General features: G+C 41.0%; 1 protein-coding gene across 3 annotated transcripts in view; it reads right to left on the reverse strand.

The window, feature by feature from the left end:
• Positions 1 to 713: 713 nt before the first annotated feature.
• Positions 714 to 15,994, reverse strand: part of LOC116597264 (peroxisomal trans-2-enoyl-CoA reductase-like) — a 35,769-nt gene continuing 20,488 nt past the window's right edge. For all 3 annotated transcript variants that reach the window (XM_032354733.1, XM_032354732.1, XM_032354734.1), the window contains exons 7-9: positions 6,591 to 6,702; positions 1,559 to 1,650; positions 714 to 1,505 (exon numbers count right to left, since the gene is read on the reverse strand). In XM_032354733.1, the coding sequence (XP_032210624.1) occupies positions 1,565 to 1,650; positions 6,591 to 6,702 (198 nt within the window). In that variant the 3' untranslated portion in view covers positions 714 to 1,505; positions 1,559 to 1,564. The remainder of the gene's footprint in view (positions 1,506 to 1,558; positions 1,651 to 6,590; positions 6,703 to 15,994) is intronic.

The following is a 15,994-nucleotide window of genomic DNA, read 5'->3' on the forward strand; positions in this document are numbered from 1 at the left end:
TGCTTAGCAACTACAATATTATCGCGTCCAGAAGGCCATTTTCAAGTGTTTTCTAGAAGGAAAAGATTTCTGATCTATCGCTCTGAATAGCACGGACACAAAATGTACAGTTGTGTGTGTCCTCTCAGGGGCGACTCTGCACTTGGGCTCACCCATTAGAGAGCATCTCTTTCATGCTGTGCCCCCCCCTTCCAGGCATCTAGTTAGCCTCACCCTGGTCCTGGCCCCATGTGGGAGCCTCATAAAATGGCAGATTTGTGGGTCCCTTCCTGGGGCATGGAAAATTACATATAGCTGTCAGCAACTTAATGATGGTTTGACGAGATTTTTCAACTTCACTGTGGTGTGAAAGCGAAAAGACTTTCAGCAGGAATTGCAGACCATTCTGCACCCATACAACCGTTCGGGTTTTCACTTTCAGCACAGTATTCACTAAATTACATGAGATATTCAACACTTCAGTGTAACGTCGGCTTTGTGTGAGATGATCTTGACCAACTGTTGGCTAGCGTAAGTGTTCTGGGCATGTTGAAGGGAGACGAGGCTAAGTGACTGATTTTCAATAAGCTGGGTGCATTAAATGCATTTTTGACTTAATGATATTATCAACTAACAATGGGGTTATCAGGACATGACCCCTTTTTAAGCCAAGAAGATCTGTACTTCGCACTGAGAATAAAGAAAAGAAAATACCTACTTGACTTCAAGAGGGAATAAGTCAATTAAAAGATGTTTAATTAATACAAAAAATGAATGTACATAATTTATAAAAGGCATTTCAGAAGTTGGGATCATTGCCCAAAAAAGTCAAGTGAAGGTAGGATACTGAACCCTAATTTGCATAACATTTCATTTAAAATTCTTGTTTTGCATACAAAAAGAGAAACATGAAGAAAAGGGAATACTTTAGATTGGAAATCAAGACACAAATGAAATACTTCCAAGAAATGCTGCACATGACTCTACTTCTCTTCTGATTCAAGAGGCTTTATGCAAATCTAACTTCATGAACAAAACAAATCATCATCGATTATTATCATAAAGCTTTATGGCTCCAAAAGCAAGATACCCACCATGAGACATGAATCACTGTCTATCTCTATACACTGTATATCTTCTATATACAGAGTTTTAAGAATCATCCAGAGGCCAGGTTTACTGCCCACCTTTACAACCAAATATTAAAACCTTTTTGGGAGATCATGATACCTCTATTAATAATTTGAAATGATTTCATTTTTCAATTAGCTTGCTTAGAAATGAAAGGCATCATCATAAAGTATATTAAGCCCCATTCCTAAAGCAGAAATCTTTAATCACAGGCTAAACAGTGTTGTTTGGGGCTTAAACATGCATTATTTCAAGAACAGTTTTTGCATAGGCATGACTGATAACATTAAAAGGCAGAAAGTGATAGTTCCCTTCATATTATCAGCTCCTGGAAAGTACCAAAGTGCACTCTTGAGACATTAAGGCATTTGGAGACAAAAGACACGTGTAGTTTCCTTAGCTTAGAGCTTGCTTTTAGCATTTGGAGACAAAAGACACGTGTAGTTTCCTTAGCTTAGAGCTTGCTTTTACTCCTGAAATCCTCCTTCATCTGTTTGACGACAGAAAGGTCCCCTGCTCCGTCAGGCCAGTTGTCGTGGTCTGGTGAGTAAGCGGAAAAGCTCAGGTCAAGCGTAAATCTATTAACCTCCTTCATCATGTTAGTTTCCAGCAGACTCCCTTCTTATTTTCCCTCGTTCAACCCTTTTCTTTTCTCGGCAAGAAAAAAGAAATCATTAGGACAACTGGCAAAGGTCCTGAGAAAATCCTGGTTTGGAATCCCAGCCCTGCCAGGTACCAGCATTTCCAAATTTGGAGAGGTTCCTCCTCCTGAGCCTGTTTTCCTGGGGCGGGGGGGGGGGGGGGGGGGGTAGCGGTGGTTGCTAACAACATCTGCTCTTCTAAAGTTGTGAAAATTAAATGTGACGGCCTATGCAGAGTGCTCGGCGCACCGCAGCCGTTCCACACGTACTATTTCCTTAGGAACCAGGATGACTTTAAAGCCGTGTACTTACTTTGTACCGGGCACACACAGCTGCCTGTCCAGCATCCAATCCCTCATCCTCTCTTTCCAAGAGCCTCCACCCGCACTGGGGAAATCCATGAGTTTCTGGGGAAGTGGCCCCACTTTGATCTCCAACTGAGCTAAGTCATGCCTCTGGCTACTGGTTGGGGAGGGCTACACACCTCAGCTGGTCCAAAATAGAGCAGGTCTGAGAATTCTGCTAGAAATGCTATAAAACGTCATTCCCCTCCCTTCTCTCTGTCCAGCAGGCTGGGGAAAAAGAAGCATGGGGCTTTCAGAGGACAGGCAGCCGTTCTGCAACCAGGAGAGTCCGTCTTTTTTTTTTTTTTTTCAATTTATTTATTTTCAGAAAAACAGTATTCATTATTTTTTCACCACACCCAGTGCTCCATGCAATCTGTGCCCTCTATAATACCCACCACCTGGTACCCCAACCTCCCACCCCCCCGCCACTTCAAACCCCTCAGATTGTTTTTCAGAGTCCATAGTCTCTCATGGTTCACCTCCCCTTCCAATTTACCCCAACTCCCTTCTCCTCTCTAACACCCCTTGTCCTCCATGATATTTGTTATGCTCCACAAATAAGTGAAACCATATGATAATTGACTCTCTCTGCTTGACTTATTTCACTCAGCATAATCTCTTCCAGTCCCGTCCATGTTGCTACAAAAGTTGGGTATTCATCCTTTCTGATGGAGGCATAATACTCCATAGTGTATATGGACCACATCTTCCTTATCCATTCGTCCGTTGAAGGGCATCTTGGTTCTTTCCATAGTTTGGCGACCGTGGCCATTGCTGCTATAAACATTGGGGTACAGATGGCCCTTCTTTTCACGACATCTGTATCCTTGGAGTAAATACCCAGGAGTGCAATTGCAGGGTCATAGGGAAGCTCTATTTTTAATTTCTTGAGGAATCTCCACACTGTTCTCCAAAGAGGCTGCACCAACTTGCATTTCCACCAACAGTGTAAGAGGGTTCCCCTTTAGGAGAGTCCGTCTTAAGAGAAAGCCAACACCACAGAAGCAAAAACAGAGGGAAAAGAAAAAAAAAAACATTGCCCCCGAAGAGCTCAATGAGCGGATAATTTAAGTCTAGCAGACCTTTCAGTTACGGGCCAATAAATGCCTTTCCTGCTCAGGCCAGTATGAGCTACAGCTAAAAACATGCTATCTGACGCAAGGCTTTAAATGTGCATTATCTAATTTAACGCTTCCAACTGTTTACCCAATAAATGCTGTAAGTGACCCCGCTTTACAGAAAGGAAAATAGAAGCCTACAGATATTAATTTTCCCAGGACTTGTCACTCCTGGGCTGGCAATCTTCAAGAAAACATAGGACGAGAGGCTCAGTATTCCCACTCATGGTGGGGTGGGGGCAGAAGTATATATATATATATATTTTTTTTTTTTAAGATTTTGTTTGTCAGAGAGAGAGGGAGCACAAGCAGCGGGAGCATTAAGCAGATCAGGCAGAGGGAGAAGCAGACTCCCCGCTGTGCAGGGAGCCCGATGTGAGACTCCATCCCAGGACCCTGGGATCATGACTTGAGCTGAAGGCAGCTGCTTAACCCACGGAGCCCCCCAGGCATCCCTCGGTGGTGGAGAGAGAATATTCTTGAAAAACTGCTGTAGCTGATTTCACCAAAAACTTAAAACTAAAAATCTCTACACTAATAAATACAGTGTTTGAGGCGCTTGGGTGGCTCAGTCGGGTGAGTGTCCGACTCTAGATTTTGGCTCAGGCCATGATCTCAGGGTCCTGAGATGGAGCCCAGCGTTGGGCTCAGCAGGGAGTCCGCTCGGAGATTCTCCCTCTCCCTTCCCCCTGCTCACTCTCTCTAGTATAAATAAATAAAATCTTAAAAAAACAAAACAAAACAGCGTTGGAATTAATAAGGAAAATCTTTCACTGGTAGCCTGGAGAAGCCGCTCTCTGGAGTTCCTTTCCCTTTCTAAACGGAATCGACACATACCCTCAGCACCGCCGGGGAGGGAAGTGGCCACTTTAACTACTATCTGAAAATGGTATTGTACAGCATGGAGGCGTTTCTGTCTTTCTAACCAGGTGCCTTAAAACCATCGTATCTGGGGCACCTGGGTGCTCAGTGGGTTAAAGCCTCTGCCTTTGACTCGGGTCATGATCCCAGGGTCCTGGGATCGAGCCTGCCATTGGGCTCTCTGCTCAGTGGGGAGCCTGCTTCCCTCTCTCTCTCTCTGCCTGCCTCTCTGCCTACTTGTGATCTCTATCAAATAAATAAACAAAATTTAAAACAAAAACGAAAACCACGATATCTTCTGCACATCACCACATTGATGTTACTTATAAATACTAGTAAAGAAATCTAGATAGGAGGGGGAAATAATAATATTGAAGCCCTATACGTATCATTTATTAATGCAAAGAAGGTCTGAAGCCTGGAGTAGACTGTTAGTACACAAAAGAGTAGGGTGAACGTCGGTCCCTGATATGAAACTGAAATACACATGCAGGAGTCAATCCTTGGTTTCAGCTCAGGTCTGATCTCAGGGTCGTGAGATGGAGCCCTGCTTTGGACTCCATGCTCAGCAAAGAGTCTGCTTGAGATTCTCTCTCCCTGTCCTTCTGCCTGCCCCTTCTCCCGTGTTCTCTCTCTCACTGAAATAAATAAATAAATAACTCTTAAAAAAAATACACATGCCTTACCTCAACCACATTTTGATTTGGTAGTAGCCACTTAACACTCTTCAGTAACAGTGTGAATAGCTTTGAATTTTGTATTTGTGTGCAATGTCTATATTTGGCTGAGACTCATGAAATTATTGGTTTTGTATATTAAAAGTGGTTGAAGAAGGTATTCACAAACGACACTACATACAAAGGGCTGATATCCAAGATCTATAAAGAACTCCTCAAACTCAACATACACAAAACAGATAATCACGTCAAAAAATGGGCAGAAGACATGAACAGACACTTCTCCAAAGAAGACATACAAATGGCTAACAGACGCATGAAAAAATGTTCATCGTCATTAGCCATCAGGGAGATTCAAATCAAAACCACATGGAGATGCCACCTTACACCAGTCAGAATGACAAAAATTAATAAGACCGTAAACAACAAGTGTTAGAGAGGATGTGGAGAAAGGGGAACCCTCTTACACTGTTGGTAGAAATGCAAGTTGGTATAGCCACTTTGGAAAACAGTGTGGAGATTCCTTAAGAAATTAAAAATTGAGCTTTCCTATGACCCTGCAAATGCACTATTGGGTGTTTCCCACAAAGATACAGATGTAGTGAGAAGAAGGGCTATCTGTACCCCAATGTTCATAGCAGCAATGGCCATAGTCACCAAACTGTGGAAAGATCCAAGATGCCCTTCAACAGACGAATAGATAAAGAAGATATGGTCCATATCTACAATGGAATATTATGTCTCCATCAGAAAGGATGAATATCCAGCTTTTGTATCAACATGGACAGGGCTGGAAGAGATTATGCTGAATGAAATAAGTCAAGGAGAGAGAGTCAATTATCATATGGTTTCACTTACTTGTGAACCATAAGGAATAACATGGAGGACACTGGGAGATAGATAGGAAAAGTGAGTTGGGGGAAATTGGAGGGAGAGACAAACCATGAGAGACTGTGGACTCTGAGAAACAAACTGAGGGTTTTGAAGGGGAGTGGGGTGGGGGGGGTTGGGAGAGCCTGGTGATGGGTATTAAGGAGGGCATGGATTGCATGGAGTACTGGGTCTGGTGCATAACAATGAATTATGGATCACTGAAAAAAAATTAAGTTAAATTAAAAAAAAAAGAAAAAAATGGTTGAATATAGCAAATTCCTATGGTATCACTCAATACATATCCCAAAGATAATGTAAAATGGTACCGTAGCACCCTTCCCCACCTAATAGGTCTGACTCTTCTGCTCAGATATACAACTTACTTATTAGAGGAACAAAGAGGAATTAAATCTTAAAAATACGGCAACATCTTGCCTCTTTTCTATCTCCTCCTTATACATATATATTCATATCAAGAATATTTTTCAAGGTTAAATATCCACCAACCTATATACACAAGGCAATTTCTTAAAATATATAAATATGTGCTATGACAAAAAATATTTAGATATTTTCTTTGACTGGGAACATTTTCTTTAAAGATGCTTTTAAGAATATAAACATTTTGTACATTTTTTATGTCCCGTGAGAGAAAACCATAATCCTCTCTGTAACTGCTTAAAAATTTTTTTAAAACTTGGCCACCTGCATGACTCAGTCGGTTAAGCGTATGCCTTCGGCTCAGGTCATGATCCCAGGGTCCTGGGATCAAGTCCCACATGAAGCACCCTGCTCGGCGGGGAGCCTGCTTCTCCCTCTTCCTCTGCCTGCAGCTCCCCCTGCTTGTGCTCTTTCTTTCTCTCTCACAAATAAACAAATAAAATCTTACAAAAAGAAAGAGATTTTGAGAACTTGAAGCTGAAAAGGCACAAAGTTAGTGGTGGTCATTTCTTGTGGGCCCACCTGGTACATCGAAGATGTGCGTGTACAAGGACTGGCCCCCGTCCACATCCACCAACTGTCCGGTGATGAAGGAAGCCGCAGGGGACAGCAGGAAGCAGACCAGCGGGGAGATCTGGAAATGGAAGCACACATATGCACACAGAAAAGCAGATGCTCCCCACCTGGGGCTGCTCCCCTGCCCAAGGAAACGCATCCCGAAACACAGCTGTAACACACAACCTATAGTCTGTGTGCAACCTGACAGATCACAGACGACTAACCGCCTTTTTCTATTTGAGGCCCGTTGAAACAACGTGACTGGTGTGGAGAGATAGGAAGGCGCCCACACAGTGTCAAATAAGCTAGACGTGGTGAAGAAGCTGAAAGCAAACACAGTGCTTGATTTTTCCCAGACCACCCAGTTCCTGGCACACCTCTCAGCACCTACCATAACTCACTCTCCACACCACCATGTGCCTTTTATGGTTTTGCCCCTGATGTAGTCGATGTGTCTATGGAACATGAAGCTGGCATCTAGCCAAGGATCCTGCAGGCTGCAAGGCCAGGAACGGAGACTACAGGAGCCTCCTTCGAGAGGAACTGCAGAATCCCAGCACACCCCCTAAAAATTCAGAGGTGACTGATAACCGCAGCAACACCTACTCCTAAAACAAAACAAAGAAAGAAAGAAATGATTTCCCTGGATATGAAGGAACTCTCTGGGAGGCTTGGCACAGCCGGAGTTTCTCAAAGGGAGATCCCAAATACCAGCATTAGACTTCTTGTGGACGTTTATGGAAACTCCAGATTCCTAGATCCTACCTGAGACCTTCTGAATTGTAAGCTCCAGGGCTGGGTACCCAGAATCTGCTACTTGAAGAGGCTCCCCAGTGGGACTGAGACTAGGGGGAGACTAAAGGGGTGCTTAGGGTACAGTATTTAAGGAGGTGCTCACTCTTGGGGCAGACCCCGAGCCTGGACGACCCTGAGAGTGAGCACGTCCATAAGTTTTATGTCCACGCCTAGCTTGCCTCACCCTAGTCTGGGTCCTGCCTCTAGAGTATTCGTTTACCCAGTTATGCCTCTGTGAGACTGTAAGACCTGTAGACTAGGCATAGCCTTCTATCTGTCCTTGTGCCACCAGAAGCTAGTGTAGACCTGCACTAAAACAGGCACTAGCCATGCAATACAACCCACTTTCCGCACAGCTAGTTGGAAGGGAGATGTGCTTTAAGTACAAAACACACACTAGATGCTGAAGACTTGGTATGGAGAGAAGAAGGCAAAATCTATAGAAGAACCAAAGATGAAACTATAGATATATACTGGACTGAATAAAACCTTATTAACAATTATATATATATAGATATATATATATATATAATTATTTCTATTATTATCTATTGTCTACTAAATTACTGCAATGATATTAATTTCATCTTTTTACATTTCTTAATGTGGTTACTGGTTAGCTTACAGTTACATATGTAACAATTATTGTATGTCTAATGGACAGCACTAGCACAGGGAATTAATCCTGGAAAATTTCCTCCATCCCTGAAGAAGGGCATAGATTTCTGAACGATGGTGGAAGGTAACCATCAGAACTGGTATTAGCCTGTGCAAACAGTCAACGATGACTTGCCTGGTACATCAGAAAGACTCACCCCATAAGCACCTTCCTGAATACCAGCCAAACAAGAACCCTCTCATCCCAGTAACCATGACCTCCAAGTCTACAAACCCCTAAAACCACACCGGCTCCAGAAAATGGTAAAGAGCCATACTCTGTTCCGAGAGACTGTCCTGCACTAGTGTGAACGTGGCTTTGTGCTGAATTTTGTTTGAAATATTGACTGATGGCTTCCTGTGTTGCACGTAAAATAAGCGCTTCATTAATGTCTACAGAATAAAGGTTCTTCATGCTTCTCTTCCTCTAAAATGAGCGGATGTTGCATCACCCAGCTCCCGCTACAGCGTTTTGCCCACAGACTAGGCACCACTGAATTGAAACGATCTGCTATGTAAAAGATAGCTAAATATTCACGATGCCTGGTTTACTTTGGGAGCTCAACAGAGCACTAAGCTGAACCAATACAATATTTATAATTACCAAACTAACGAGGCACTGTTGTACTATCTTCAGACAGATTCTTCCTTTCATTTTAATGAAATCCATTCGATAGATGGACTTGAGGAACCAAGCCATTCACAAGAGTTTTATCCATCGGTAAACACGATTAAAGACTAGCAACTTGTAGCCACTTCCTATGTGGGTAACACCTCTTTTATCTGTTGACTTTCAGCTCTGTTTCTTAAAGGGAACAGGGATTTTAAATAAGCAAGCTGGGGTTTGAATCTCAGTACCATGAGCCATGTATGGCTTTAGACGGATCACTGCGCCTCCTTGGCCCTTAGTTTCTTAATTTTGTAGTTTCTTAATTTTGTAAATTGAGTCGGGTCTGCCAAGTGCTGTGTTCCTTTCCAAGAGATGTGGAGGGACATCGAGGGAGCTGTGGCTATTCCTTTGAAAACTATAGCTATAGGGGTACTTGGGTGGCTCATTTGGTTAAGCATCTGCCTTCAGCTCAGGTCATGACCCTGGGGTCCTAGGATCGAGTTCCCACATCAGGCTCTCTGCTCAGTGGGGTGTGATTCCCCCTTCCATCTTCCACTCCCCCTGCTCATGTTCTCTCTCTGTGTCTCCAATGAATAAAATCTTAAGAACAACAACAACAAAAACTACAGCTACATTCTTACCCTCCTGCCTCTACCCCAGAGACTGTCACTTATTGTCACTTACTGTCATCTCACTGAATAAGCAGGTCAGCCAAAGGTCTGGTATGAATGTGGTCCCCCAAATGATGATTAGCCAGGGTAATCAGAATATTTTGGAAACAGGACTTAGGGATGCTAGGACAAACAGGCATCCTCTGTTCTGCATCTCACAGAAGCTCCCAGCCTCTCCCCTTCCCTTCCCAAGTGAGATATTTGAGGGTTTTACCTCCATCAGTCAAAGCATGATCAGCAAAACCCTAAGTCTTTCCAGGTGATTTGCAAAAATAAGACTATATTCATTATGATATTAGGTCTTTGTCTGTCCTTCTCCCTGTGTTGACATTTGTAGTAATGGTGCCAGAGCAATGGTGGGAAAAACTGCTGGAGCTTCCCTGCAAAGGGCAGCAAGAACATGAAATGGAAACTAGAGGTCCTTCCGCTAGGGGTCACTGTTCTCTTCACCAGCATGTACACATGGGGGGAAAGCCCGTTTCACTTTAGAACGCTAGATGAAGCAGCAAAAATTACTTGTCGTATTGACCTTGACCACTGGGTACAATATCCTTTTTAATATCTAGTGTCATGAACTAGGAACTGCACATCAAGCTTTTCTGCTTCGTAGGGACATCTGACAGCTATGAACTGAACTAGTCACTCTCTTTGTGAAATCCGTCAGTAACCTGAAAGAACCGCAGTATGGTTATTCACACTGGGGTACTTGGCAGACTCCCCCCCACCCCCAAACAAATGAAGTGAGAATGTCACTTCAAAGGACAACAACTTTGGTTTTTGTATTTGTTTTCAATGACAAGATCTGAGTATGCAAGCAAAAAGCAGAATTTTGGAAAATATGAGCTTGACAGTTTCTTAATGTTTCAAGATTTTTCTGAAGAGATCAGTGGTGATATTAACAAATGTGATCATTTATTTTCATTCTTTTTATTTAAATTCAATTAATTAACATACAGTGTATTCGTTTCAGAGGTAGAGGTCAGTGATTTATTAGTCTCCTAGAACACCTACAACTCATCACATCATGTGCCTTCCTTAATGCCCATCACCAGTGACCCCATCTGCCTCCTCTTTAGCAGCCCTCAGTTTGTTTCAAGTAGCTAAGAGTTACTCATGGTTTGTCTCCGTTTCTGATTTCATCCTGTTTTATAATTCCCTCCATTCCTCTATGACCCAATGTTTTGTTTCTTAAATTCTACATATGAGTGAGATCATATATTTGTTTCTCTGATTGACTTATTTTGCTTAGCATAATACCCTCTAGTTCCATCCACGTCACTGCAAATGGCAAGACTTCATTCTTTTTGATGGCCGAGTAATATTCCATTGTGTACACACACACACACACACACACACACACACACACCCCCCACATTTCTTTATCCATTCATCTGTTGATAGATATCTGGGTTCTCTCCATATTACGACTATTGTGGACATTGCTGCTATAAACACTGGGATGCATGTGCCCATTTGGATCACTGTGTTTGCATCCTTTGGATAAATACATACTAGTGTGATTGCTGGGTCGTAGGGTAGTACTGTTTCTAACTTTGAGGAACCTCCCTACTGTTTCCAGAGTCACTGCACCAGCCTGCATTCCCACCAACACTGTAAGAGGGTTCCCCTTTCTCCACATCCTCACCAACATCTGTTGTTTCCTGAGTTGTTAATTTTAGCCATTTCGACTGGTTTGAGGTGGTATCTCATTGTGATTTTGACTTGTATTTCCCTGATGGCTAACGATGTCGAACATTTTTTCATATGTCTGTTAGCCATTTGTGTGTCTTCTTTGGAGAAGTGTCTGTTCATGTCTTCTGCCCATTTTTTGACATGATTGTCTGTTTTGTGTGTGCTGAGTTTGATAAGTTCTTCAAAAACTTTGGATACTAGCCCTTTATCTGATATATCATTTGCAAATATCTTCCTCAAATCTGCTGGTTGTCTTTTAGTTTTGTCAGTTTTCTTCCCTGTGCTAAAGCTTTTTATCTTAATGAAGTGAACTTTTTTATTCTCTTGCCTTTGAAGACGCGTCTAGCAGGATGCTGCTGCAGCCAAAGTTGAAGAGTTTGCTGCCTGTGTTCTCCTCTAGGATTGTGGTGGATTCCTGTCTCACTTTCAGGTCTTTGATCCATTTTGAGTTTATCTTTGTGTATGGTATAAGGAAATGGCCTGGTTTCATTCTTCTGCATGTGGCTGCTCAATTTTCCCAGCACCATTTGTTGAAGAGACTGTCTTTTTTCCTGCTTTGTCAAAGATTTAGTTGGCCATAGAGTTGAGGTCCATTGCCGGATCTCTCGTCTGTTCCACTGATCTATGTGTCTGTTTTTGTGCCAGTCCCATACAGTCTTGATGATTACAGCTTTGTAATACAGCTTGAAGTCCAGAATTGTGATGTCATCTGCTTTGGTTATCTTTTTCAACATTCCGTTGGCAATTTGGGGTCTTTTTTGATTCCATACAAATGTTAGGATTATTTGTGCCAGTTCTGTGAAAAAAGTTGATGATATATTGATAGGAATTGCATTGATTATGTAGCTTGCTCTAGGTAGCATGGACATTTTAACAATATTTGTTCTTCTAATCCATGAGCATGGAACATTTTTCCCTTTCTTTGTGTCTTCCTCAATTTTTTTTCATGAGTATTCTGCAATTTTCTGAATACAGATCCTTTGCCTCTTTAGTTAGGTTTATTCTTAGGTATCTTACAGTTTGGGGTGCAATTGGAAATGGGATCAATTCCTTAACTTCTCTTTCTTCTGTCTCATTGTTGGTGTAGAGAAATGCAACTGATTCCCGTGTACTGATTTTATATCCTACCACTTTACTGAATTCCTGTATGAGTTTAGCAGTTTTGGAGTGGAGTCTTTTGGGTTTTCCACACAGAATATCATGTTATCTGCAAAGAGTGAGAGTTTGACTTCTTCTTTGCTAATTCTGATGCCTTTTATTTTTTGTTGTCTGATTGCTAAGGCTAGGACTTTTAGTACTATGTCGAACAGCAGTGGTGAGCCTGGATATCCATGTCCTGTTTCTGACCTTAGCAGAAAAACTTTCAGTTTTTCCCCACTGAGAATGATATTCACTGTGGGCTTTTCATATACAGCTTTTATGATATTGAGGAATGTACCCTCTATCCCTACACTGTAAAGACTTTTGATCAAGAAAGGATGTTGTATTTTGTCAAATGCTTTTTCTGCATCTACTGACAGGACCATATGGTTCTAGCCCTTTCTTTTATTTAAGTAGTGCATCACATTGATTGATTTGCAGGTGTTGAACCAACCTTGTAGCCCAGGAATAAATCCCACTAGATCGTAGTGACTAACCCTTTTAATGTACTGTTGGATCCTACTGGCTAGTCTTTTGGTGAGAATTGTTGCATCCATGTTCATCAGGGATATTGGTCAGTACTCCTTTTTGATGGGGTCTTTGTCTGGCTTTGGGATCAAGGTAATGCTGCCCTCAAAGAAGGAGGTTGGAAGTGTACCTTCCATCTCAAGTTTTTGAAACAGCTTCAAAAGAATATGCATTAATTCTTTTTAACTGTTTGGTAGAATTTCTCAGAGAAGCCATCTGGCCCTGGGCTCTTCTTTGTTGAGAAATTTTTGATTACTGCTTCAATTTCCTTGCTGCTTATGGGTCTGATCAGGTTTTTTATTTCTTCTTGGTTCAGTTTTGGTAGTTTATATGTCTCTAGGAATGCATCCATTTCTCCCAGATTGTCTAATTTGTTGGCATATAGTTGCTCATAATATATTCTTATAATTGTTTGTATTTCCTTGATATTGGTTGTGATCTCGCCTCTTTCATTCATGATTTTATTTATTTGGGTCATTTCTCTTTTCTTTTTATAAGTCTGGCCAGTGATTTATCAATCTTAATAATTCTTTCAAAGAACCAGCTCCTAGGTTTGTTGATCTGTTCTACTGTTCCTTTGAATTCTATTTCATTGATTTCTGTTATAATCTTTATTATTTCTCTTCTGCTGGGCTTAGGCTTTATTTGTTGGTCTTTCTCCAGCTAATTTAGGTGTAAGGTTAGGTTGTATACTTGAGACCTTTCTTGTTTCTTGAGAAAGGCCTGTAGTACTATATACTTCCCTCTTAGAAATATCTTCGCTGCATCCTACGGATTTTGAACAGTTGTGTTTTCATTTTCATTTGTTTCCATGATTTTTTAAAGTCTTCTTTAATTTCCTGGTTGACCCATTCATTCTTTAGTAGGATGCTCTTTAGCCTCCATGTCTTTGAGTTCTTTTCAAATTTCCACTTGTGATTAAGTTCCAGTTTCAAAGCATTGGGTCTGAAAATATGCATGAAATGACCCCTACCTTCCAGTACTAGTTGAGTCCTGATTTGTGACCAGGTATGTGATCTATTCTGGGGAATGTTCCATGAGCACTTGGGAAGAATGTATATTCTGTTGCTTTAAGATGGAGTGTTTTGAATAGATCTGTGAGGTCCATCAGGTCCAGTATGCCATTCATAGCCTTGTTTCCTTGTTTATCTTCTATTGGATCATCTGTCCATTACAGTGAGGGGGGACTTAATATCCCCTACTATTATTATTGATGTGTTTCTTTGATTATGTTATTAATTGGATTATATAATTGGCTGCTCCCATGTAGGAGCATGTTAGATCTTCTTGTTGGGTAGACCCTTTAATTATAATATAGCATCCTTCCTCATCTTTTATTACAGTCTTCAGTTTAAACTCTACTTTGCCTGATATAAGGATTGCCACCACAGCTTTCTTTTGATGTCCACTAGCACAATGAATGACTTTCTAGCCCTCACTTTAAATCTGGAGGTATCTTTGGGTCTAAAATGACTCTCCTGCTGATAACATATCGACAGGTCTTGCTTTTTTATCCAACCTGATACCCTGTGTCTTTTGATTGGGGCATTTAGTCCATTTACATTCAGAGTAACCATGGAAAGATATCAAGTTAGTGCCATTGTATTACCCATAAAGTCACTGTTTCTGTTCCTTTCTGGTCTATGTCACCTTTAAGCTCTCTTGATGTTTAAAGGATCCCCTTTAATATTTCTTGCAGGGCTGGTTTGGTGATCACAAATTCTTTTAGTTTCTGTTTGTCCTGGAAGCTTTTTATCTTTCCTTCTATTTTGAATGACATCCTTGTTGAAAAAATATTCTTGACTGCATGTTCTTCTCATTTAGCACCCTCAATGTATCATTCCAATCCTTTCTGGCCTGCCAGGTCTCTGTGGAAACGTCTGCTGCTCATCTAATGTTTCTACCCTTGTAGGTTATGGACCTCTTGTCCACAGCTGTTTTCAGGACATTTTTTTGTCTCTGAGATTTGCAAGATTCACTGTTTTATACTGAGGTGTTGATCTATTTGTATTGATTTTGAGGGGGCTTCCCTGCATCTGCTGGACTTGAATGTGTGTTTCCTTCCCCAGATTAGGTAAGTTCTCAGCTATAATTTGCTCCAATATACCTTCTGCACCCTCCTCTCTTTCCTCTTCTTCTGGGATCCCAAGTATTCTAATTCTCTTTTGCTTTATGGTATCACTTATCTCTCAAATTCTCCCCCAAGTGATCCAGTAGTTGTTTATCTCTCTTTTTCACAGCTTATTTATTCTCTAACATTTTGTCTTTTGTATCACTAATTCTCTCATCTGCCTCATGTATCCTACCTAAAAAATTTAGCCTCCATTTTTTATTGCATCTCATTAATAGCATTTTTTATTTTTGACTTATTAGATTTTAGACCCCCCCCACACTTTTTTTTTTTCCCAGAAAGGGATTCTCTAGTGTCTTCTATGCTTTTTTCAAGACCAATTAGTAAAATAGTTATTTTGAACTCTAGCTTTGATACCTTACTATTATATCCATACTGATTAGGTTCTTGGCAGTCAGTACTGCTTCTTATTCTCTTTTTTGAGGCGAGTTTTTCTGTCTTGTCATTCCTGCAGAAAGTGTTCACTTTTCTATTTGTAGAATCTAGCAAGTCTTTTCTTAGATCTCTACTTAAGTTTGCAGGTGTTCAGAATGAGGTCTCCCACTTCTCGCCATCTTGGACTCCTCACAAATGTGATCTTTTGATATTGTATAATAGATTGTGTGTCAACATCTAGAAGTTCTCCATAACACGGTGGACCAGTTTTTCCCAAAAGAACAATAACTTATGTCACAAAATCATCTTTGGGTGAAAGATCAAATCAAAGTGTAAGAAACACTAGTGGGTTTTCATGTAACAGGGTACAAGAGATTCATTGACATGGTTTGAGGTCAATCCACATTGCAACCCATCTTTAAGAAACAGCCACTTGTCGAATATCAAAGAAGAATATCCATAATTATCTAAAAAGGCCATTAAAATGTTCCTCCCTTTTCCAACTGTTCATGTACATGAAACTGGTTTTCTTCATACGCTTTAAACAAAACAATATATAGCAACATATAGAATGTAGACACGGACGTGAGCATCCAACTGTATTTTGGTAAGCCATACATGCAAGAGAGTTGGAAAAGTGTAAAGCAAGTGCAAAAAATGGTTTTCTTTTGCTTTTCAAAGTACAGCAACTTTTCACTAAAAATATTATTTATGTTAACACATAATATCTTTATTACTATTATTTTAACTGAACTGATAAATATTCCTT

The sequence above is a fragment of the Mustela erminea genome, chromosome 8, assembly GCF_009829155.1.
Source record: "Mustela erminea isolate mMusErm1 chromosome 8, mMusErm1.Pri, whole genome shotgun sequence".
NCBI classification, from domain to species: domain Eukaryota; kingdom Metazoa; phylum Chordata; class Mammalia; order Carnivora; family Mustelidae; genus Mustela; species Mustela erminea.